Below are 25249 nucleotides of genomic sequence, written 5' to 3'. Positions count from 1 at the left end.
TTTCAAATAAATATATTAAATAAATACTTACAGGTTGATTATTCTTAAACCACTCAATTTCAGGAGAAGGATCCCCAGCAACTTCACAGGTGAACAATACATCTTGTCCTTCATTGACGTTTTGAGACTTAGGCTGTGTGATAAATGCTGGTTCGTTGGAGCGCTCTTTAGAAAAGGTCAGAACATACTGGCATTTAATAATGCCTTCATCAGTTTTACCCTCACAGGTAAGTATACCTTCATCTTTATTACTGGCCTTTTTGATAGTTAGTGTGTGATCACTTCCAGAAACACCATATCTGTAATCATCTGAATTTCTCAGCTCCATTCCATTCAGCACCCATTTTACTTCAGAGGCACCAGGAATGTTGGCTTTCAACGTCACTTTCTGCCCTTCGGACACTGTCATTTTAGTTGAAGAAGCTTTAATTTCTGCTTTCAATTGTTTCACATCTTCAGTAGCAACTGACTTTTTAATGACTTCTTGAACTGCTGCTTTTTCTTCAGTTGCCGCTGCTGATTTCTTCTGAGCAGCAACTGTAAGCACCTCATCTTCTTTCCGAACTGATTTATGACTTTCAGACACACCTCTTACCTGGGAATGTATATTTTTAAATACTTGGCCAGTAAACTGGAAGTTAGTTTTTGAAACGCCTCCTTCCCCAATAACTTCACAGGTGTATTCTCCTTTATCAGATTCCACAAGATCATGGATTTTGAGCTCATAGGTGCCATCTGCTGCATAATGAAGCTTGAAACGATGGTTTTCTTTCAGTTTTTTGCCATCCTTATACCAAGCCACTTCTCTGACACTTAAAACACTACTTTCAACTGCACAGGATAACTTTACCGTATCTCCAAGAGCTTCTGCTTTCAGATGCTGTTTTATCTTTGGTGGAGAAGCAGCTGGTAATTTTACTTTCTCTGCTGGTGCTGTTTTGTCTCCAGGTGGTGACTTTGCTTTTGGGGGACCACTGATGGGTTCAGGAGATTTCACTCGTTTAGGAGACTTAACTGGTTCTGGCGACTTTACACGAGGCTCAGGAGATTTGATTGTTTGAGGTGATGTAATTGTTTTTTCTGGAATTTTTGTTCTTTGAATGGTCAAAGTAAAATGTGCTTCCTGTCTTCCTTCAGAGTTTTCTACCACAACAGTGTAACTTCCTTCATCTGACATCTGGACCATAGAAATTTCAAAGGTAGACTTGTACTGTGTTCGTGTTACTTGGAAGCGCCTCGAAGAAACAATGGGTTGACCTGCGTGGAACCATGTTATCATTGGTGCTGGTTCACCATCAACATCACAGGAGAATCTTGCAGTCTCCCCTTCAGAAACGGTGATTGACCGTGGCTTTGTAAGGATGGTTGCTGGTAGAGTGCTTTTAAATGCCTTGTGTACAGTCCTTTCTTCCAATGATTTTTCTTCAGCTGCAGTGATTTTTTCTTCAGAAGCAGCATAGTGTTCATATGATAACAGTGATTCTCTTGTTGCTGACATTTCTGATTTGACCTCTCTCACCGAGGAACTTGCTTCTGTGGCAGATGCTTTCTTAAATGAGGAGAATGCGTATGCCTCTGTTTTTGTCAAGTCAGGTAGAATTGGCCTTGGTACTTCTTCATCTCTCCGCTGGGAAGAGTATGTAGTGTAATCTCCTCCAGTAACATCTAGTGTTGCATAATCAGAGCATTCACCTTTGTAGTTTGTGCATACAGCTCGGTATGTTCCACTGTCATCAATGTGGCAGTCGAGTATCTCCAGCGTTAGTACACCGCTGGTGTTAGTAAAATGTATCTTATGGCTCTCCTGGAGCTCAATACCGTTATGGTACCACTTCACTTCAGCAGTTGGTTTTGACTGGACATTTAGAATGAACCTGGTATTATGGCCACATGGTACCCGGTGTGAGCGCATTCTCAGGGTAATGCGAGGAGCGTGGTCAAGGGTGAAAGGCTGCTGAGTCAGAACTTCGTATTGCCTTTCCATAGTTTTCTGAGTTTTCAAAGCAGATTTCATGGACTCATATCTAGAAAATATATCAAATCTTGCCATCCTCTCAAACCGAGAGAGCGATCTTTCACTAGAAACTGGGCTAGGTGAGCGTGGTCGAGTTCTCTCTGGTGTTGGGGATCTTCTCTCACTTTCTTCAGGAGGCCGTGAGCGAGGTCGAATTAATTCAGATACAGGACGCATCAACTCAATGTAAGTTGGAGAAAGAGATCTTCTTCTTCTTAGTAATCTAGAGGGAGGTGAAAATTCCCTGTGAACCTGTTGCACCATTTCTATTTCTTCTTCTTCTTCTGATGTGATCTCAGTTACTGCTCTTTCCCTCCTTCTCCTGAGTCTCTTCTTTTCCTCCTCTGCCATATATTCAAGCTCACTCCTGTATTCAGAAAGTCGTTGAACAGTGCCAACAGGACGGAGCAATTCTTCATCCTCTCTTTCATCCATTATTCTTTGCTTTTGTTTAGGTGGTCTGTAGGCAGCCCTGTCGTGGCGCTGACGAAGCTCAGCATAGCGTGCGCTGGTGTCAGCTTTAGTGGGGATGTGATAGCTTGAATACCTCAGCTCTTTTTTCCTTTCTTCCTCTGAACTGACCTGTGCTCCTGCAGCGGAATACCGAAGGGCAGACAGTTCAAAGCGTGGGGGGCTTCTGCTTGGTGGGGAGGCGGAAAAGCCTAACTCCAGCTCTTCTTCAAGGCGCAGTCTTTCCTCTTCAGTTCTCTTCATGGCTAAATAGTCATCAATAGGCAGGAGTAGTTCCTCATCTGACAAGTCACCAAGTGATCGCCTTCTTGGTCTATAGTAGTATTCATAGTCTGGCGATGGGGTACGCCGACGTGCAGGTCTCACAGTTTCAAGATCATCTTGTGTGAGCTTTGGTATGCGCCATTTAGGCTTATACTGATCAGAAATGCGTGGTAGTGGCATCACATAGAATTGCTCCCACCTGGAAAGACGTATGCGCTTCTGGCGTTTCTGAACAGTTCTCTCAAGTTTTCCTGGCATTTCATACTGGTCTCGCAGTCTCTTGTACCACTTCATGTCTGACAGAGGGACAAAGTGTTTAATACTCTGGTCTTCTTCAAGAGTAGTGCGCACATGTTTGCGAGGCTCTGGGACCTCATATGGCATACGAAGTCTTCTTTCTTCTTTCTTTTCTTCTTTCTTAATTTCATATTCACCTTTGACAGTCTTAGTGCTAACAGCTGGTTTATATAAGATAGCAGCTTCTCTGAGAGCCTCTTGTGCAGTTTGTGTCAGTGGAACAGCTTCAACCCCAGAAAGGATTTCTGCCATTCGTAAGGTCTTGTCTATTTGCCTCTGTACGTGCTTCTCCCGCTCTTCTTCAGTCTTGTACTCACGCTTGACGTATTTCAAACGCTCAACTTTTAGATAAGCCTGACAGCTTGTTGATCCAGCGCTGTTTGTAGCAGTAACTCTGTAATAACCACTGTCTTCTGGTAAAGTATCTCTGATATGCAAAGCATAATAATCTAAACCTTCATGAACTATATCAAAGTTAGGACCAAAGGACAGAGGTTGACCATCTTTCTCCCATTTCAGCGTTGGTTTTGGTACACCAGATACCCTGATCTCAAAACTGACGCTTTGGCCTTCTTGACATTCAGCATTTGCCAGCAGTCTTTTAAACATGGGCCTTAGCGTGGCATCTGCTGGAGGTGGATGCGGAATCACAGTCAGCTTAGCTTTGCAGCTGTCTTCGCCATATTTATTGCGTGCCACAATACTGTATTCAGCATCATCCTCTTCAGTGACGTTATTGATGACAAGTTGATAAAGACCCTTGTCCGATTCAAAAGCATACTTCTTGTCATCATCACCAGGTTTGATTTTCTGGCCTGATTTGAACCATGTTAAGCGAGGTTCTGGGTGAACTGTTATAGTTACTCCAAACCTGACATTTTCTCCAATGTATGCAGTGCGGTTATACAAAGGCAAAGTAAATTCTGGTGGACGCTCCAACAGTCTCATAGCATCAACCCGTCTTTTCACTTTCCTAACAGTCCTGCATCTGTAGTGCTCTGAAATTTCTCTCACACCTTTAACAAAAAGTTCTGCATAAGAGCTGTCTTCACCATAGTCATTTACTACCTTGCATCTGTAGGTACCATCATCAGATTTAGAAACATCTTTGACATACATGGTTGCCACACCTTCTTCGTATTTGATTTCATATTTCTCATTGCTTTCTAATTGCCTCATACCAAAGTACCATGTGACTTGTGTGGATTGATCATAGTTTTCAATCCTACACACATATTTGGCATGCCCTCCTTCTTCTGTAACGGTATGCTTTATCTGCCCAGCAATGGGACCAATGTCTATTGGTGCAACTTTAACTTTAGCCACCGTTATGCCCTTCTGAGATCTAATTGCACCTCCACAGGAAATGCGGGCTACAGACACAACTGTGTTCCACTCCTTCTTTACTAAAGTTTGGTAGTAACGCCTGTGCCTCAAGGTCTTGATGGCTTTAGTGCTGGTCTTTTCTGTCTGCTGTTTTAGCCACACATGGTTAAGTGCTTCAGCAGCTGTCATCCGAGCTTTCCTTTCCTTAACTAGCAGGCGATCAATGAAGTCCATGGCCTCAATGCTTATGTCTTTGAATGCTTCATCATCAAAGTTGTATTCAGCATTTAGAATATTTTCAATAACTTGTTGGTTTGTTTCAGCAATGAAGGGATTAATGCCACTGAGAAGTATATATGTTAGAGCACCAACTGACCACATATCAGTAGCTGTGCTGACTAAATCGTGATGATGTACTTCAGGTGCATAATATTCAGGAGAAGTGAACTGGAGTCTAAAGCTATCTCCAGGCTTCAGTTGTCTGGCTTGACCAAATTCAACAATTTTAACTACAGAGCTTCTTCTTGTGAAGTAAATAATATTGTCTGGTTTAATATCAAAATGTCCAATGCTGTGGCGATGTAAAAATTCTAGTGCATCACAGACCTGGCGTACGTAACTTACTATTTCTCTTTCATTAAGTTCAAATGAAGGTGTGCTGATTCTTTCAAAGATGTCAACTCCAGAAATGAATTCAAAGATCATGACCAATTCTTCTAGGCTCTCAAATGATTCATGAAGATACAGGATGTTTCGGTGCCTAGCAATGTTTAAAATGGAAATTTCTTTCTTTACCAAAACTTGGTCAGCACCCTTTACTTTGACAAACTTGGCCAGGTAAGTCTTTTTCGAAACTGCCTCAACACAGCGGTGTGCAATGCCAAACTGCCCACGTCCAAGCTCTTCTGCAATCATGTATTTGTCATAGAGTTCCTTTGTAGAATAGTGAGCTGCTTTAACTGTGGTGACTTCTCTGGTCTCATCTACTTCTTCATCATAGTTCATTACTCTGGTCTTATCTTCCTTTGTTATAATTGGATCAGTAGGTTCAGAAGGCTGGCTTTGGCCAAACTTGTTTTCTGCAATTACACGGAACTGGTAGGTGGTCTTGCCAAATAGGTTCACCACTGTGTATCGTGTATCGCGAGCTTGTGCAACGCGAATCCATCGCTCTGCTGTTGTAGCACGTTTCTCAATAATGTAGTTTATGATTCTGCTTCCTCCATCGGTAGCTGGTTCATTCCAGGTTAAGTTGACTGAATCCCTTGAAATGTCAGTTACCTTCAGCCCTCTTGGTGGATCAGGCACATCAGCCACATCTAATTCAACTGTTTTTTGATCGATTCCAAATCTGTTTTTGGCACAAACAACGTAAAACCCTGCATCTTTTCTGTCAACACCGTTTGGGAAAACAAGGGATGTGAATGATCGTGTAACAATGACTTGGTAGTGTCCATTAGTATCAATGAGGTCCTGTCCCTTCTGCCATGTGATGACAGGATGAGGCTTGCCACTGAATGGAATCTTGATGCTCACTACTTCCCCTCGGAGGGCATGAACAGCTCCCATGCCTTCCAGGTTTTTGGGCAAGTGAATCTTTGCAGGAACTGGAATAGAAAGAGGAAGAACAACAGCACATGACCAAAAGCACATAAGAGCAGCACCAATAGTCTAAATATTCAAAGCTTAAAAATCATTTGTTAGGAATCAAAACCCTTTATTCACCTTCAACATCCAAAGAGGCAGTGCCAGACACCGATCCTCCTTGGTTGGTAGCTCTAACTTGATATACTGTGGCATCATCATCTGTTACATTTGTGATGACCAGCTGGTGATATCCACCCTTGAATTCCTGTATCTTGATCTTTTCACCATCTGGCATGATCTCTTTGCCCTGTCTGTACCACTTGACAATTGGTTTAGGATGACCAGTGACTTTGCAAACAAATGTGGCATTAGCTTGAAATTTCACATTCAGATTCCTTAGTTCTTCCTTGAAATGCGGAGCTTGAATTGGTACATCAGATTTTGGAGTGACTGGTTGTGATACCTCACTCCATTCACTTTCACCACCAAGATTTTCACATTTCACACGGAACTCATATTCAAGACCTTCAATAAGATCTTTCACAGAATAGACCGTTTCACGAATTTCATCTGTTGTTACAGAAATCCACTTGTTTTGTTTTTTCTCACGCTTCTCAAGATAGTAAGTTCTAATCTTGGCACCACCATCACTTGCAGGTGGCTTCCATGAGACAACACAAGAATCCTTTGTGACGGCACTTGCTACTGGCTGACCAGGTTGTCCTGGTTTTTCTGTAAAGAAAAAAAAAAAAAAAAAAAGAGTTCAAAACCTGAAGAGAGCTTAGTAATTACAGGGGACATACAGAAACTGGTATTTTGGCATCCACTTACCAAATGGAGGCTTCATGACAACAACTGATGAAACCTCCAGTGCTTCACTAATGCCATATGTATTCTGAGCAGAAACACGGAAATAATAGCCTGCATTTTCAGTTAGGTTAACAATTCTACAGGTTGTCCCTGAAATGCTTGAAGATACAAGTTGCCATTCTGCTCCTTCCTTGGCTTCACGTTTCTCTATGATGTAATTGGTTATCATAGCACCACCATCATCCTCTGGTGCTTTCCAGCTTATCACCACAGAATTCTTCAGTATAGACTCTATAACAATTGGTCCTACTGGTTTATCTGGCTTATCTGTAAAAGAAAAAGCATGATATTTTTAGCTCTTTTGCCAGTAAATAGTTGACAAAATATTCCACAAAGATACTGAAAATAAAAATAAATACCTTGTATTTCCACATTGAGTACAGTGTCCACTGTTCCAAATGTGTTACTGAGTTGCACTTTGTACTTCCCAGCATGAGTCTTGTGCTGGACATTCTTAATAGCAAGATGAGTATAATGCTCTGTGTTCTCAATAGTAACCGTTTCTGATCCTCTCAAAGGTTTGTTGCCATGGAACCAAGTTATTGCTGGTACTGGTCGACCAATATACACAATGTGGAGGCGGAGGGTGCCACCTGCACCTGCATAGTATTTCTCTTTCAATGGGAAGCCAGGGTGGAACTGAGGAGGAGCCTGCAATAATAGCTTGCCACTAGTTTCAATTTCTCCCACATCGTTGGTAGCCATACAGGTGTAGAGACCTTCATCCTCCTGTTCGTCCGTTATTACTGTCAGTGTATGATTGCGTCCGTCAGATGACATCTTGTATTTTCGGCTTTGTACCAGTTCTTTGCCGAAGCGGTACCATTTAATATCAGGCAAAGGTCTCCCAACAATCTGGCATGTAAGCTGAGCTGCTTCACCCAGTTTAGTTGTAACATCCTGCATTTCTTTCTTTATGGCAGGTGCTTCTCCAGCTATGACAAAGGAAATTTAAAAATAATTAAGGTTACTATGAAATTTTTCCTCTATTACTATATCACTGGAAAGAAATTAATTTTCATTTATACTTGTGCCTCTTGTACTTGAAAGACTGTGCTTTAGGACAGTCATGTTGGCAAATAACATGTAAAACAAATAGGCAGCTTGCTAAGTGCGGCACTGTAATTTATGACACAGCAAATCTCAACATATCACAGCAAATATGACAATGTATTTTTGCTTACATGTTAATTTAGTTTTCACTGCCATAGCAGTTCTTCGAGGTCTGCTGAGGCCGGTCTGATTTTCTGCAAAAACACGGAACTCGTATTCTGTAGCCTCTAGCAAACCTCCTACTGTAAACTGCCTGTCCTTGATGCGTTCTTTATTGCACTTTTTCCAGGTGCTTTCTCCAGACTGACGATATTCAACCCAGTAGCCAAGGATCTCTTTGCCACCATCGCTTTCTGGTCGTTCCCATTCTAATGTAATGCTGTCCTTAAATATAGACGTGATCTCAATTTCTCCAGGTTGGCTTGGTTTGTCTGAAAATTAAAATATATACAGAAAATAAATTCCTCTCTAAATGTCACTAACTTGCTCTTCAGAATATCTGTTAATTCAAATGCTTTCTTACCAAATGGATCCTTGCATACAACTGGTTCAGAAGCAGGACTTGCTTCACTTTCACCAATGTCATTTTGAGCAATGATACGGAACTGATACTCAGCATCTGGAACAAGTCCTGTGACTGTGTACATTGTAGTTGTAATCTGTGTCTTATTATGCCGCACCCATTTTTCTGTAGATGTCTCTTTACGTTCAATGTAGTAGCCAGTTACACGAGAACCACCATCATCTTTAGGTCTGGACCAGGACAAATTGACAGAACTCTTTGTAACATCAAGCACTTCAGGTGGGTTGTTTGGAGGCTCTGGAGGATCTGTTAATAATTATAATAACAAAAATAATAGAGTAGTGCCATAGCATTAAAACATTTGCATATATTATTGCAATTTTAGAACCATAATGTAGTAATTAAAATTATTTAAAAAAAAAATCTGAAAGGGAACTTACTTAGAGGTGTCTTTGGTACTGCTGGTTCTTCAGATTTGAGAGATTTGCTAATACCAAAATGATTTTCAGCGGAAACACGGAAGTGATATTCCACATTTTCTTTGAGTCCTTTCACCACTAGTGATGTCCCTTTCACTCTAGAGTCAACAGTGTACCAGGCGGTCTTTGGTACTTCTCGTCTCTCAACAATATAACCTAGGATATCTGCACCACCATCATCTGTAGGAGGTCTCCAGCTCACTCTGACAGAACGAGCTTGTATATCATCATACTCAAGTGGCCCTTCTGGTGGATTCGGAATGCCAATCACTCTGACTTTAATATACACAGCTTTTTTGCCACACTTGTTTTCAAGTGCCAAATCATAGGTGCCTGAATCTTCTCTTTCTGCATCTTTGATCACAAGTTCTGTGTGAGTGTCCGAAGTTGCAATCATGGCCCTCTTGCTGATGTCATGTCCTTCTTTTGTCCATTTGCATACTGGGATGGGCTTACCCTTAATGGGTATTGTAAGCCTGATAACTCCACCTTGTCTCACCATGAGACCTTCCTGGTATTTTTCATCAAGTTCATAGTCAGGATACTCTGTAAACAAAATTAACATGTCACGCTTTGTCTGTTTTACAGATTATATCATACCTGCTTTAGACAAATACATTTTTAGGACAAATTTCAAAATTACTTAAGACTTAAAGTGTCTTACCAAGCATTTCTGTTATTTTGACTGTTCCTGGTACTTCAGCAGGTTCTCCTGGCCCACCAGCATTACAGGCTAGCACACGGAATCTGTACTCTGCACCCTGGGGGAGATGTGTCAAGGTGTATTCCCGAATCTTGGTTGGCGTGGTATTGCATTTGGTCCATTCAATCTGATCAACCTTCTGCATCTCAATTAAGTAGCCAGTAACTTTAGAACCACCTTCATCTTCTGGTGGACTCCAAGCCAGGGAGACGGATGTTCTTGTAGTATCAGTGACTCTTGGATTCTGAGGTTTACCTGGAGGAGCTGGAAGGGAAGATCACATGGAGGGGCTGGGATCTTTTTTTATGAATATTTAAAAGATACAACAAACGCTAACTTGCAATATATGATCTGTATTAAGTCCATATAATTTATACAGGAAAAATAAGAATAAAGGAATTTTCATTAATATTTTCTTGGTTTTCTTCGGTCAGAATCTCATTTATTAACACATCCAGATACATTTCCAAATTAAAAAAAGGGTAAATTTTACTAGTATCATTCTCTTCTGTCTTAATGTGCTTAACCTATGTAGGAAATTACTTACCAATTGGATCTCTGGCAACAGCAGACTTGGAAGGGCGGCTGGGTTTGCCAGTGCCTCTGGCATTGATTGCTGTGACTCGGTGTTCATATTCTAATCCTTCAACCAACCCAGTGGAACGATAACGAGTCATAGTAACTGGTACTTTATTTACACGGATCCATCTATCTGCTCTAACTTCTTTGCGTTCCACAATATAACCCGTAATCTGTGAGTCACCATCATCTTCTGGAGGATACCAAGTTAATGTCATGCCATCTCGACAGATATCAAACACTTCTGGAGTGCCAGGAGGACCAGGAATACCTGTAAAAGCATAACATCGTATTAGTGAAAAAAGCATCAAATGATTCTACACATTAGTAATATGCAACACATTGTGAATGACAATGTAATACCAATGTCCTATCAAACTCTTTTTATCAGCAGATATCAAAGTACTTTACAAACTAGGTCAGTGAAATACTAATTCTAATACTAAGTTTTTGTAATGGGGTAAAGCAATTTTTCAAGGCTAATGCTAGACCTGAGCAGAAAATGCAAGTTTACCATCCAGCTTCTGTGAAGTGCATCTATAATATCTGTATAGTTTTACGGATGGCATTTTTCTCTAGAAATATAACAAGTCTACTGTGCATCATAATGTACCATTTTATTTGACAAAAGAAGTAGTAGCCTCTAGAAAAATCTAACCTATGTGTGGAAATATAAGCCTATTTAAATATGCATTTTTATTTTTAAAGGTAGAGAATAAAAAATTCAGACTTACGGATTCTGCTCTTGCATTCTATAATTTCAGACTGCAGGTAAGATCCAATTCCAAAGCGGTTGGTAGCAGCCACACGGAACACATATTCTGCACCTTCAACAAGTCTGGTGAATTTAAACGTTGTCCTGGTTACTGACTCTGAAACTGGCAGCCACCCAGGACGGTGAGCATCACGCTGTTCTACCACATAGCCACTAAGAGTAGCTCCACCATCCAGCTCAGGTGGCTCCCAGGAGATGGTTATGTAATTTGAATCAATTTCATCAATTCGGATAGGTCCAACAGGTGGTCCAGGTTTGTCTAGAGAAAAATAAAACCAGAAGATTAAAAGACAAAAAATAAAAAAGGGGAAAAGCAATCATATTGCTTATGTAACAAAATGTACAAATGGAGAAAGATCATACAGACAATTATTTTCATAATTCCTTACCGAGAATTATAACTTTTAATGTATCAGTAACTGTTCCAGTTGTGTTCTTCAGTTCAAGCGTATACTCTCCAGTGTCATGTATGGTGGTCTCACGCACAGTTAATTTAGCCATTTTGGCAACAGTCTCAATTTTGACGCGTTCTGATTCTTTTAGTTTAGAACCAGCGACAAACCAAGATGCAGCTGGAGGTGGTCGTCCTTCAATTGGAATAGCTAATTCAATGGGCTTGCCAGCAGGTACATGAATTGTCTTCTGAGGTATTCCAGCAAAGTCAATTGTTGGTAGAACTAAGAAAAGCAAATCATTGATATTTTAAATACTCATTTTATAAATATCACATTCATCCGGTGTAAACTTCACCCTGTTATTTTTAACAGTAGGTACCTACCTTTTTGGTCTTGTACTGTCACTGCTGTGACAATCTCTCGTGGTTCTGACACACCCTTCTGATTCTGTGCTCTGACCCTGAACAAGTACTGTTCACCTTCATTGAGAGAGATAATTGTGTGCTCGTAGACAGTAGGCTTCAGTGTCACCACTTTCAACCACCTTTCTGTTCCAGCTTTGCTGGCCTCAATAACATAGCCGGTCAATCTGCTGCCACCATCATGCAGTGGTTTCTCCCATGCAAGAGTAACGGTTGATTTAGTGGTGTCAATCACTTCCAGTTTTTGTGGTACCATGGGGACATCAGATACCAGTACTGCATCAGATGTTTCACAAGCTTCACCAATGCCATAAATATTTTCAGGTAGTACTCTGAAATAATACAAAGCTCCTTCTAGAAGTCCAGTAACTCTACAAAATGTCTTGCTGCATTTGGTAGTGACAGTCTTGTAAGCTCTCATGGAAGCTTCGCGTTTCTCAATTATATAATTGTTGACTGGGGCTCCACCATCAATGGCTGGAATATCCCAAGTAAGTGTCACAGAATCTTTCGATACTTCCTTAATTCTCACTGCAGCTGGTGGACCAGGTGTATCTAAAACAAAAACAACAATTATTTTTTTCTTTTGCATCCTTTCCTTTTACAGTCAATGGTTTCTTCTGCATAAAAAGAAACAAGAATGCTGGGATCTGATTTACAAACTAGCACAGCTTTAGAATCCGTGTATTTTCCTTTGTATTAGATTGTTTCTTTGACTTCCCAAACATTCCCATGTTATTTATACTGCAAACTTCCTTTGGAAATGAAAGACTCTTATTCTTGAGCAACGTACACTATGAGTGATGTAATGCCCATATATAATTGTAGCAGTACTTACCATACACTTTTACAGAAATAGTTGCAGATTTTTTTCCTGATTGATTTTCAGCCTCAATGACATATTTTCCAGCATCATACCGATTAACTTTATCCACGATAAGCAGAGTGTAGCTGTCTGTGGTATCAATAATACCTCGACTTACAAGGTCAACACCCTGCTTGCTCCATGTGATTACGGGAGCAGGTCTGCCAGATACAGAGACCATTAGGCGCAGGGAACCGCCAGCTCTGACTGTAACTGTCTTCTTCAGATCATCAGCAAGCTCAAGCTCAGGTATTTCTGATGAAGGGTGTAAAAAACATGGAATTAATTAATCTTTTAGTGGTTCTGAAGGAAAATATAATTATTCCTTAAAATGTACATTAAATTTTCAAATTACCTATTCTTTCCACAGGTTCTATTTCTGCTGATGATTCACTAAATTCACTCATACCATTCACATTTGTAGCAGCAACTCTGAATTGGTATTTCTGGCTTGTTTTAAGACCAGTCACGGTGAACTCAGCATTCCTCAGAGTGGCAGTGGTATGTGGTCGATACCACTGTTCAGTGCCTTCTTCTTTCATTTCAAGAACATAGCCTAAGATGTCAGCGCCACCATCATATGTGGGCTTTGACCATGCTAAACTTATGCTGTGCTTAGTAGTGTCCACAACTCTTGGCGCTGAAGGTGGTGCAGGAGTATCTTTGAAAAAGAAGAAAATGCATTTCACACTGGTGCAGGAAACATTTTACAGTCAAAACCAATTTCTAAACAGCTAATGCCAAGAAATGTATTTAAAATGAACTACAACTGCTTTTAAGTCTATTCTAATACTAGCTAGTTCAGTGAAATCATATGTGGGTTTGAGTATCTTAGTCAAAGGGTCAACATGGCTTTATGCTCCACTATTATAAGTAAATATTAAAATATGTTTTAAATGTGGTAACTTACATGATGGTTCTTTACACAACATGTATTGTGAAGCTTCACTAGGCTCGCTGTTCCCAGCAGCATTCACTGCAGTGACACGGAACTGGTACTGGCTGCCTTCCATGAGACCAGTGACTTTCAGTCTGGTATCATAAACAGTGTAATCTCTGTTCACTCGTGTCCAGCGCAGACTTTTCTTTTCACGTTTGTCCACAAGATAGTCCTTAATCTCACTGCCACCATCTGATTCTGGTTTCATCCACTGAATAATGACATGTTCCTTGCCAACACTCACTTCTTCAGGAGCACCAGGTGGTGTTGGGATAGCTGGGTTTTTTTAAAGGTGAAAAAAAAAAAAAATGTTTAACAAATTGTTTATCTGTGAGAAATATTCCACAAATTCTGATGCAGAATGGAAGGTAGTAACACTCACTGAAAGCATTCCTGGCAATCACAGGTTCTGTTTCAAGTGGAACACCTGGTCCATATTTGTTGACAGCTCTAACACGGAAGATGTATTCATTATTTTTAATAAGTTTTGTTACTACATGTGATAAAGTCTGGCATTCAGCCTCAACAATAACCCAGTGAAGTCTGCTGGTTTCACGCCTTTCTACAATGTAGTGGGTGATTTGTGCGCCTCCATCTTCCTCAGGAATGTTCCATGCCAGAGTACATTTCTCTTCTGTTACTCTGCTAACTGTGATTTTGCCTGCGCATGGACCTGGTGAATCTGGGTAGAGATGAAAACAAGTATTGTTATTGGCAGCTAAGGGCAGGTATCTCACTTATTTAAAAGAATGTGGGGGTTTTAGTATACTAAGTATGAATATTAATCATGGGATACATACCAAGCACTTTGACAAGAACAGAAATTTGTTTCATCCCACTGGCATTTTTAACTGTTAGAGTGTATTTCCCACTATCACTTCTGTCACAGAACTTGATAATTGCAATGGCTCGTTTGCTGGTGTATTGCAGAGATATCTTTTCACATAGATCCAATTCCCTGTCACCTTTGGACCAGAAGACTTTTGGTTCTGGTTTCCCACCAACGGCTGCATCAAGAACAAGATCTGATCCAGCCCTAATGGTCACAACTTCTCCCTGCAGTCTGGCATCAAGTTCAGCCTTTGGTGGTGCTGTCATAAGGAAAAAGAGATTAAAAACAAGTTACATGACAGTACTAGAAATAGAACATTATGATTTCAGTTTTTCCAAGTGAGTATTTCTTACAGTATTCATCTTTGCAAATGACAGCACCAGTGGATTCAGATCCTTTGCTAATCACACCAGCCGCATTCTTTGCTAGTACGCGGAACTCGTATGCTTCATCTTCACTAAGAGCTGTCACAGTAAAAAAGTTTTCTGAGACAATGGTATAATTGCATTTCAGCCAGCGTCCATCACCAGATTTGTTATATGGTTTGCGCTCTATAATATATCCGATAATTTTGCTTCCACCATCATAAAGGGGTGCTGACCAGCTCAACGACACTGTAGATCTGGTGACATCTGTTACTTCTGGCCTTCCGGGTGGATCTGAAGGAATAAACCAGAAAAATGTGACGTGCAATTCTATTTTAGCTTAAATAACAACATAACCCTAAAAGTAATACTTACCAACTGGATTTTGAGCCACTACAGGTCTGGAAGCTTCACTAGCTTTGCTAACACCTGCAGCATTTAGAGCATAGGTTCTGAATTGATATTCTAGGCCTTCCACCAGTCCTGTGACTTTGTAGTTGCATTCACAGCATGGCACTTTGTTCTCCTTCACCCAAAGGATGGTGTTGCGCTCCTTCTTTTCAACCCAATATCCAATGACTTTGCTGCCACCATCATGATAGGGTTCCTCCCAGCGAATGGCCATGGAAGTTGCAGACACAGAATAGACTTCTGGCCTCGAAGGTGGGCTTGGTGGAACTAAACACAAAAAAAAGATGGGGAGGAAAATGTTAGTTATTACAGATACCTCAGAGGAAAAGAAGAGATTTTGAAAAGTGTTTCACTTACCGAATGGATGCTCAGCGACTATTGTTTTTGATTCAAGCGGTTTGCTGACACCAAATCTGTTTTCTGAGCTTACTCGGAAACTGTACTCCTGGTATTTTGTGAGATGAGTGACTTTGATCTGTGTACGTTTCACACTGGAATTTACCAGCTGCCATACTGTTGTGCCAGATTCACGTTTCTCTACAATGTAGTTTGTAATATCACTGCCACCATTATCTTCGGGTTCTTTCCAGGTCAACACACAGGAATCAGCAGAGACAGATGATATTTCAATTGGGCCAGTGACAGGACCTGGCCTTCCTATGACTACCACTGTGACAGTAAATGTTTTCACACCAGCAGTGTTTTCAAGTGTGAGGTAGTATTTACCAGAGTCACCTCTCATACTGTCCTTTACAGTCAGTGTGGTTCTGTCTTTTGTTGTCTTGATGGTCACTCTCTCAGTTTCCTTCAGCCTCATCTCCTCAAGTTTCCATGTCACTTTTGGAGCTGGGCGCCCACTGATTGGTATATCAATAGTAAAGGTGCTTCCAGCCTTGCATGTTATGAGCTGCCTACTTATTTCACTGAGATCTGCTGTTGGTTCGATCTGTGGCTCCTTAATAATAACAGAAGAGAAAGCTTCTCTTGGCTCACTGTAGCCAGCATCATTCTTTGCCTTGACCCGGAACTCATATTCAGTATTCTCCACAAGGCCTTCAACAGTGAAAGTAAGTTGTTTGGTTTGTCCAGCTTCAATCCAGGAGTCAGATCCTTTTTGTTTCATTTCAAGAAGGTATCCAGTAACACGGCTACCACCATCGTGATCAGGTTTAAGCCAAGCTAAAACTACAGAAGATTTGGTTGTATCAACAATATCTAGTCTCTTAGGTGGAGCAGGTTCTTCCGTGGCTACAACTGGTTCTGTTAATTCACAGGGTTCACCTACACCATATTCATTTTCTGCTGACACTCGGTAGTAATATGGTACACCTTCTGCCAGATCAGTGACTTTAAAGATTTGTCGGGTGCATTTTGAACTCACTACTTGCCAGCTACGACGGCTTGCTTCCCGTTTTTCCACAATGTAGTGATGGATACGTGAACCTCCATCCAGAACAGGAGCATCCCACAATAAAGTAATAGATCCTCGAGTCACATCTTTAAACGTAATAGGACCTGGTGGACCAGGTGTGTCCAAAACCTTTACAGTGAATGTAACAGACTTACTTCCACTGTTGTTTTCCACAGTAAACACATACTTGCCAGCATCATTTCTGTTGCATTCCTCCACAGTCAATGTGCTGAATGAATCAGTTGTTTGAATGTCAGCACGCAAGCTGAGATTAGCATCTGCTTTGGACCACACAGCAGTAGGAACAGGTCTTCCAGAGAAGGCAATGAATAGACGAATGCTTGCACCTGCTCTTACAATATGAGTCTGCTTGAAGTTTGCATCAATATCAATTTCAGGTGCAGAAAGCCTGTCCACAGTTTGGACTGAAGCAGGAACTTCACAACTTTCTCCTTTGCCAGCAGCATTGACAGCACTAACTCTGAATTTATAGTGTTCTCCTGCCTCCAAATCAACAACAGTGTATTTAGTAGCAATAACAGTCTCTGCATTGACTTTCTGCCATGCTTCGAGATCAGCTTTGCACATCTCAATAATGTACCCAATTATTTCCGTGCCTCCATCAAAAACTGGCTTGGTCCACTCTAAGCTTACACTAGTCTTTGATGTATCTATCACCTTTACAACATTAGGGGCACTTGGTGGGCTGACTGGCTCTCTACATTTAATCAGCTTTGAAACATCACTTGGAGGTCCAACTCCTGCAGCGTTTTCAGCCATGACATGGAATTCATACTCGTTGCCTTCAATAAGGCCAGTTACTCTGTATCTGTTCTCAGAAATGGGCCTCTTACTGGATACTTTAACCCAGCGCATACTCTTCTTTTCTCTCCTTTCTAGAATATACTCATTTATCTCACTTCCTCCATCTGATTTTGGTCTTGCCCACGTGAGTGTGATACTGTCTCCTGTTACATTGGTAGGCTCTGGAGTTCCTGGTGCATCAGGGAGAGCTAAAAAAAGGAAAACATCATTAGAAAGAGAAGATGGTAACTCCACAGTTATTGCTACAGAATGAGGTGGAAACTTACTGTAAGGTATTTGTGCGGTAACTGGATCAGACTCCAAAGGTCTGCCAACTCCAAATTTGTTCACTGCAGAGACACGGAACTGGTACTCATTGCCTTTAATTAATTTAAGTGCTGTGTAGCTGCAAGCTTCACATTTATCTTCAACTAATGCCCAAGCAATCCTGCTGGTTTCACGTTTTTCAATTATGTAGTGGGAAATAGAAGCACAACCATCATTAGCTGGAGGCTCCCACCATAACGTGACTTTTTCTCCAGTAATGTTCGTGAATCGTATCGGTCCACCAACTTTTCCTGGTGTGTCTGCAATTTCAAAAGTTCAGAATTATAATTTCCTGACACTTAGAATAAAATACTATTTCTAAAGAGGATGCTGAAAGTGTTTCATGTGTTACCTTGTACTCTGAAGGTAATATCTTCCCGTTTAGTGCCTGATGCATTTTTGGCTTCTACTGTATACACTCCACGATGATCCCGGGTAGCATCTCTAATGAAGATTGTACTATATCCAATAGCTGTAGTTATTTCTATATTCGTTACTTTCTCAATCTCCTTACCATCCTTAAACCATGTCACTTTAGGTACTGGACGTCCTTTGATTAGAGCTTTAAGTCTAATGCTCTCTCCAGCTTTAACAGTAAGGCCTTCGAAGTGCTCAAGGCCAAATTCAATTGTTGGAGCAACTAAAAAAGGAAAATACAATTCAGTTCCCATATAGCTAAGTATTTTTTTCTGATACTCTTTTAAATGTACTAAGTATAAAAAAATTGTCATAAAGACAATTCTTTCACTTAGAAAATGTCATTCTCTAAAAAGCAGTTATTATAGGAACTATAAACTTATTTTTCCTGTAAGCACACAGTACATCATATTAACAATAGGTGAAAGACACTGTTAATATATGCTGTTACAGTATGCCAAGCTACCTGAGGTACATTTTGATTTCTAAATTACTCAGTACATCAGAATATTACAGTTTATGATTTCTTTCCCACTTTGCTGCTGCTGCTTATCAAACACAACTGTAGAGTGCCATGCACCAATTGATTACATATGTCTGCCAGATTTGGGTCTTTAATTTAGACCCTCCCACCTTGAAGTACAAACAGAAATGTTCTGAGTCGAGTGAAAGGGCCTCAGTCACATGCTTTTTTCCCCATCTTGGCCTCTCATTTCCCATCAGTAGAGCCAGAAGCTCTAATTTGCTTCAGTAGCCAAATATAAGCATATTAAGAAATTATTCTTACTGTTTTCATCTCTGGTCATGATATAGCCTGAAGATTGCGAAGGCGGGCTGATTGTACCAACGGCGTTTCTTGCAAGCACTCTGAATTCATACCGGTCACCTGAACTGAGTCCTGTAACTGTATATTGGCATTCACTGACATCAGTAAAGTTACATCTGAGCCAACGGTCTTCACTCCCTTGCCGTTTCTCAATGCTGTAAGCCACAATCTTACTGCCTCCGTCACGCAGTGGGGGTGTCCATTTAAGGGTGACTGTTTCTCTGGTGACATCAATGTAATCAGGAGTACCCGGTGGGTCTGAAAAGAAAATAATTAAAGTTTATTTTTATTACTGCTCACCGTAGTTTGCAAGGCTTGAATTTTCTTAGATAAGTGACTGATCATTCACTCACCCACTGGAGAGACTGCCAAAGTAAATTTGCTTGGCTCGCTAGCTCGGCTTAGACCTGCGGCGTTTTCAGCATATACTTGGAACTGGTAATCCAGGCCCTCCAGCAGTCCGGTAATCCTGTATTCTCTGCTAGATATTAATGCAACATTAACCTTCTGCCACAAAATACTGTTTCTTTCCTTCTTTTCAACATGGTATCCAATAATCTCTGAACCACCATCATAAACGGGAGCATCCCAAGATATGGTCATTCCATCAGCAGTTATGTTGTATACAACAGGCTTGCCTGGGGCACCTGGTGGTCTAAACTGATGCTTTGCCACAACATCTGCTGAGACAAGAGGTGGGCTCACTCCATATCTGTTTTCTGCACGAACTCTAAACTGATATTCAGTGTCTTTAACAAGGTTCGGTACTTTGAAAGTTGTTCTTGCAGCACTTGAACACACCAGCTTCCAGTTCATTTGTGAAGTTTCTCTCTTCTCAATACTGTAGCCAGTAATTTCTCCTCCCCCATCATCTTCAGGAGCTTCCCATGACAAAACTACACTATCTGCTTTGATTTCATCTAGTCTTAAAGGTCCTTTTGGCTTAGATGGAGGACCAAGAGTGATGACGGTAATTGTGAATGTTTTTCTGCAGGCTACATTCTCAAGAATTAAAGTATATTTGCCACCATGCTCCTTTTTCACATTTTTGATGCTTAAGCTGATCTTGTTTTCAGTTTTCTTGAAACGAAGGTGTTCAGTTTCTTTAAGAGGGAGGTTGTCCTTGAGCCAGCTCATTGATGGCTTAGGTTTACCTTTATAGGGCAATTCGATGTGCAGATTATGTCCAATTCTTACTGCAATTTGACCTCCAGGAATATCAGAAAGGTCAGCTTCAGGTGTTATTACATATTCTTTCACCGTAATGGGTCCAACAGTAACACCATCACTCAGGCCTTTTTCATTTTTAGCGAAGACTCTGAATTCCATGACAGAAAGCTCTTTAAGTTTTTCAACTTCAAAGTCACAGCTCTTGCTTGTGCCTGCATACGTCCATTCTTTTTCATCCTTCAATTTCTTTTCAATAACATAGTCCGATATAATGCTACCACCATCATAGTCAGGTTTGCTCCACTGCAATTTAACAGAAGTCTTTGTAGAATCTTTCATGGCTAGGTCTTTTACAGGTCCAGGTACGTCTGCAGCTTTCACTGGTTCAGATGTCTCACAAGGTTCACCCAGTCCAATTTCATTTTCAGCAAGAACACGGAAGAAGAATGCTGTCTTCTCTGACAGGTTAGTTATCTTAAAGGTGGTATGGGAGCACTTTGTTGTTACAGTTGACCAGGCCCTCTTTGTAGCATCTCTTTTTTCAACAACATAATTTGTTATTTCAGAGCCACCATTAATGAGAGGTGGCTCCCATACCAGTGTAACTGTGCCACGGGAAACATGCTTAAGCTGCAGCTTCTGGCAGGCAGATGGTGTGTCAAGTACTTTTACATTCACAAATGATGATTTTGCCTCTCCAACTCCATTTTCAATTGTAAGAACATATTTTCCTGTATCATTTCGGGTAACTTGAGGAATCGTAAGTAGTGTAGATGATTCTGTGTCCTGGATGATATATCTTTCATCAATCCCAAGATTCTTGTCACCCTTTCTCCACGTGACTGTTGGAGGAGGTCTTCCTTTGAATGGAATCATTACTTGCACATCTTCACCTGCTTTAGCAACAATAGAGGTCTGGAGAGCAACATCCAGATCAATCTCAGGTGCCACTGTGGAAATAAGTGAAAATTAATAATGTATACTTGGAATGTAAAATACAAAATATTTTTTAAAACCTCAAAACATGGAAAAATTATAAATCACTGAAAAGTACAGTACCAAGAATATCTTTAGCTTGAACAGGTTCCATCATTTCAATAGGCTCTCCTTGTCCAGCGCAATTTATAGCAGACACGCGGAAATAATAATTAACGCTTGGCTGAAGGTGGGATACAACATACTCAGTTGTTCTCACTTCTCCCTTTGTACTGACTACAGTCCATTCTTGGTCTTCACCTTCCCTTTTCTCCACCACGTAGCTGGTAATTTGACTTCCTCCATCATAAGCAGGTTTAATCCAACCAAGAGTGACAGATGTCTTGGTTGTATCCACAACCTTCAGCTTTGCTGGTGAGCCTGGCTTATCTGTAAGTGATAGTTTACAAGAGGGTGGGGGGGGTGGGGGGGGGGTGGAAAATCAGAAGCCATATTTACAATTAATCACAAAAAGGAATAAAATCTGCCCTCAGTTACACTGGTACAATTCCATCCCAATTGCTCATTGTCTATTGATTTCTAACCAATTAGAAATACTGCACGTTGTATCTTACCAACAGGATCTGCAGCTTTGTAGAAGTCAGAAGCTTCAGAGAATGGACCTTGTCCAGCTGCATTGACAGCACAAACTCGGAAATGATATTCGCTGTTTTCAGTCAGACCTGTTACTTTCTGTCTGGTGTCCCGAATGGTTTCTTTAGTAACCTTGAACCAACTTAGACTCTTCTTGTCACGCTTCTCAAGGAAATACCCTGATATTTCACTGCCTCCATCAACAGTGGGCCTATTCCAGATAACAGTCATAGAATTCTTGGTTATCATTGTGACTTCTGGTACACTAGGTGGTCCAGGTGTAACTAAGCAAAAAAAAAAAAAAAAAAAAAAAAAAAGTATCAGTAGATCGTACTACTTCCAGATAATATGCAAGATGATTCAGTTGCATACGTTACTTTATATTTTTCTTACCAAATGAATTTTTGGCTATAACAGGTTCAGACTCCAGTGAATCACCAACTCCAAACTTGTTCACACCACGGACACGGAACATATATTCATTTCCTTTGATAAGTTTTGTTGTAGTTATGATACACCCCTCCAGTTTTTCAGAAATTAAAGACCATACAACCCGACTTGTCTCCCGCTTTTCAACAACATAGTGTGTTACAGGTGCACCACCATCATCTGCTGGCGGATCCCACATTATTGTAATCTTTTCAGCAGTGACTGTCTTAAACTGTATAGGTCCAGTTGGAGGTCCTGGCTTGTCTGTGGAAGGCAGAAGAAGATGTTAAGCATTTATTGCACAGTTATTGTTTAATAGTGTAAACCCAGCTGCAGCTCAAGACATACCAAGTATCTGTACTCTAACATGGGCTGATGCTGAACCCATGGCATTCTTCAGTTTTAATTCATAGGTGCCACTGTTGAGTCGAGTTGCATCCTTGATGAGTACAGAAGCAAATTCTGTTGTATTTTCAATAGACACTAGTGCACTGCTTTGTAGCTCGTTGCTATTTTTGAACCATTCAATTGTGGGTGTAGGCTTGCCTGAGATGCCTAGTTTCAGCTTAACTGAAGTTCCTGCTTTATATTTCACCACTTCTGTATATTCTGGTGGCACGTCAATTTCAGGTGCACCTTAAGAAAAAATAAGAATAAGAAAAAGCTAGAGCCATAATTATTTTAGACTTGTATTTAATAAAACCAATAATAATACTACTTTACTTAAGGTAATAGTTACAGGCATTTTATAAATACAGATCAGAGTAAAGATAGCATGTATAACTTAAATCATAAACCTAGAACAAGTTAGAAACAATCCTACCAAGAAAAGGCAACCACATGTATAAATTTAACTACTTTGGCCATGGGGCATGAGCAGACTTCTGTTGGTAAGAGAATAAAGATACCATAAGACTTTAAAAATGCAGATACAGCCAAAGATGTTCATCACAATCATGCCCAAATAGCTCACATTCAAGCTTATTGAATCAATCATTGTAAACTAGCCTTTTATATTTAAAAGACTATGGTTCTACAAAACAGTGCTGCCTTTAAGCTTTCTAGTACCACAAAATGGTACCATTATGTCACTGCAAAACACTTACCATATGTATCAACACATGTGATAGGACCCACAACATCTGAGGGATTACTAATGGAACCAACGGCATTCTTAGCAAAGACCCGGAATTCATACCGGGAGTTCTGTGTCAGACCAGATACCGTGAACTGAGTTTCAATAACATTGGTGAAGCTAGCTTTTGTCCATCTGCCATCTGGAAGATCACGTTTTTCTACAATGTATCCGGTGATCTTGCTACCACCATCAAATGCTGGTTTCTGCCATGTCAGAGTGATAGCAGTCTTGGAAATATCTGAGACACGAACATTTCTTGGTGGTTCTGCAGGAAGAAATGTAAAAATATTGCTAATGATAAACAGCTGGTTTGGATATTGGCTTAGTGTACAGGACAGAATATCACAGGGAAGGAAAAAAAAAGTACTACTTAAACGGTTGGGCTTCTGTATTTTCTAGGGAATACATACCACAAGCATCAATTGCAAGGACTGGATCAGAAGGATGACTTGCTTTTCCAATGCCAGCTGCATTTTCTGCATAAACTCTAAATTCATAGATAAGGCCAGCGCTGATGGTGGTGACTTTGAAGTGAGTTGTGCGAATGAGGGTCTTGTTAGCCTTCTGCCATAATATACTATTCCTGTCTTTCATTTCCAGGTGGTATCCAGTGACTGCACTGCCACCATTACTGACTGGTTCATGCCATCCAACAGTAATACTTTCTCGGGTGACATTCATGACCCATGGTGTGGAAGGAGGGCCAGGGGTAGCTGATAATATCAAAAGAAGTGATTGTTAACAAAATTGTATTTTCAACATCAGAGCATTAAAACATTGAGTGTAAGAAGTAGATTACTCACTGTAAGGAAGCTTGACAACCACACATTGTGAGTCTATGTGATCGCTGATGCCGAAACGGTTCTCAGCTTTGATGCGGAATTGGTATTCTTCTCCTGTTGTGAGCTTCATAACTTTGATGACAGTTCTAGCAACGGTTGCAGACACTTCAGACCAAGCAGCAGTACTTGTTTCTCTTTTCAGTACAATATAGTTGGTAACTTGACTTCCACCATCGTAAGCTGGCGGCTGCCATCTGAGTGTTACACTCTCTTCAGTGATATCACTAAGAACAACAGGACCAACGGGAGGACCTGGTCTATCCAGCACAACAATATTAACAAATGATTTTGTGGTGCCACTTGAGTTGGCAGCAGTAATGTCATATCTGCCAGCATCAGCAGCCACACTTTCTTTAAGGTTAATGATTAGACTTTCTGCAGTTGTTTCTGTGTGAAATCTCATGGTAGGTTTCAGTGCAACACCATCTCTAGACAATGTCACCTTTGGCACTGGTTTTCCAGAAACTGGAATTTCAACTTTCAGGTTTGATCCCGCTCGAATATATACAGTGTTATGAGGGAAGCCCTTCATGTCAATCTCAGGAGATTCTGAAAAAGAAGACATTTTCAAACCATTAAAAAATGTTCCCTTTTAAAAAATATGAATCCAATTTAGTATGTTTTGCCTCATGTCAGGAAGCATACCTAATTGTTCTTTTACTGTAACAGGGAGCAGTAGTTCCTTTGGATCACTTAAACCAGCTTGGTTTTCTGCAGACACCCTGAAGAAATAGTCAACATTCTCCTTAAGACCATGGACAACGTGATGAGTTGTTTTTACAACAGCACACTTAACCCATTTTTGCTGTCCTTTCTCAAGAGCTTCAATGAGGTAGCTCACAATTCTGCTTCCACCATCGTGTTCTGGTTTTAGCCATGAAAGAGAAACACTGTCCTTTGTGACATTTGTTACTCCAAGTTTTTCTGGTGGGCTGGGTTTTTCTGAGGAAAAAAAGTGCAACGGGTTAAACAATATAGCAAGTATTTATGTTTTATATTAGCAATTACACAGCAGTGCCATCTGGATTGAGAAAATATGTTTTTAAATTTGTATATTAAAAGCATTTTAAGTAAAATGCAAGCAAAATTTAAAATTCAAGATATTACTTAGCTTTTTCATTTGCAAACCCACAGACATATCTGCC

At 40.5% G+C, this 25249-nt stretch overlaps 2 protein-coding genes across 5 annotated transcripts in view; one reads left to right on the top strand and one right to left on the bottom strand.

Annotated features, from left to right (window-relative positions):
- PLEKHA3 (pleckstrin homology domain containing A3) overlaps positions 1-9998 on the top strand; it is a 30306-nt gene extending 20308 nt beyond the window's left edge. For 3 of the 4 annotated variants that reach the window (XR_008748490.1, XR_008748491.1, XR_008748493.1), the window contains 2 exons: positions 64-227; positions 9588-9998. The gene's annotated coding sequence lies outside the window, so the exon portion shown is untranslated. The remainder of the gene's footprint in view (positions 1-63; positions 228-9587) is intronic. The other variant, XR_008748492.1, reaches the window with a different exon arrangement.
- The window catches only part of TTN (titin), a 238731-nt gene that overhangs the window by 2806 nt on the left and 210676 nt on the right, over positions 1-25249 (bottom strand). The window contains exons 224-255 of the mRNA XM_055812704.1: positions 24750-25046; positions 24066-24653; positions 23673-23975; positions 23231-23527; positions 22473-22760; positions 22089-22388; positions 21677-21979; positions 21186-21491; positions 19310-21076; positions 18918-19214; positions 18066-18353; positions 17674-17973; positions 15529-17595; positions 15136-15438; positions 14749-15054; positions 14364-14654; positions 13946-14245; positions 13534-13839; positions 12979-13284; positions 12597-12878; positions 11720-12313; positions 11331-11618; positions 10901-11200; positions 10135-10437; positions 9549-9851; positions 8846-9430; positions 8406-8711; positions 8014-8313; positions 7189-7764; positions 6791-7096; positions 6098-6691; positions 32-5979 (exon numbers count right to left, since the gene is read on the bottom strand). Of these exons, the coding sequence (XP_055668679.1) occupies positions 32-5979; positions 6098-6691; positions 6791-7096; positions 7189-7764; positions 8014-8313; positions 8406-8711; positions 8846-9430; positions 9549-9851; positions 10135-10437; positions 10901-11200; positions 11331-11618; positions 11720-12313; positions 12597-12878; positions 12979-13284; positions 13534-13839; positions 13946-14245; positions 14364-14654; positions 14749-15054; positions 15136-15438; positions 15529-17595; positions 17674-17973; positions 18066-18353; positions 18918-19214; positions 19310-21076; positions 21186-21491; positions 21677-21979; positions 22089-22388; positions 22473-22760; positions 23231-23527; positions 23673-23975; positions 24066-24653; positions 24750-25046 (19898 nt within the window). The remainder of the gene's footprint in view (positions 1-31; positions 5980-6097; positions 6692-6790; positions 7097-7188; positions 7765-8013; positions 8314-8405; positions 8712-8845; positions 9431-9548; positions 9852-10134; positions 10438-10900; positions 11201-11330; positions 11619-11719; positions 12314-12596; positions 12879-12978; positions 13285-13533; positions 13840-13945; positions 14246-14363; positions 14655-14748; positions 15055-15135; positions 15439-15528; positions 17596-17673; positions 17974-18065; positions 18354-18917; positions 19215-19309; positions 21077-21185; positions 21492-21676; positions 21980-22088; positions 22389-22472; positions 22761-23230; positions 23528-23672; positions 23976-24065; positions 24654-24749; positions 25047-25249) is intronic.

This window comes from Falco peregrinus, chromosome 8, assembly GCF_023634155.1.
Source record: "Falco peregrinus isolate bFalPer1 chromosome 8, bFalPer1.pri, whole genome shotgun sequence".
NCBI lineage: Eukaryota > Metazoa > Chordata > Aves > Falconiformes > Falconidae > Falco > Falco peregrinus.
This window is presented reverse-complemented; position numbering and strand designations above follow the sequence as displayed.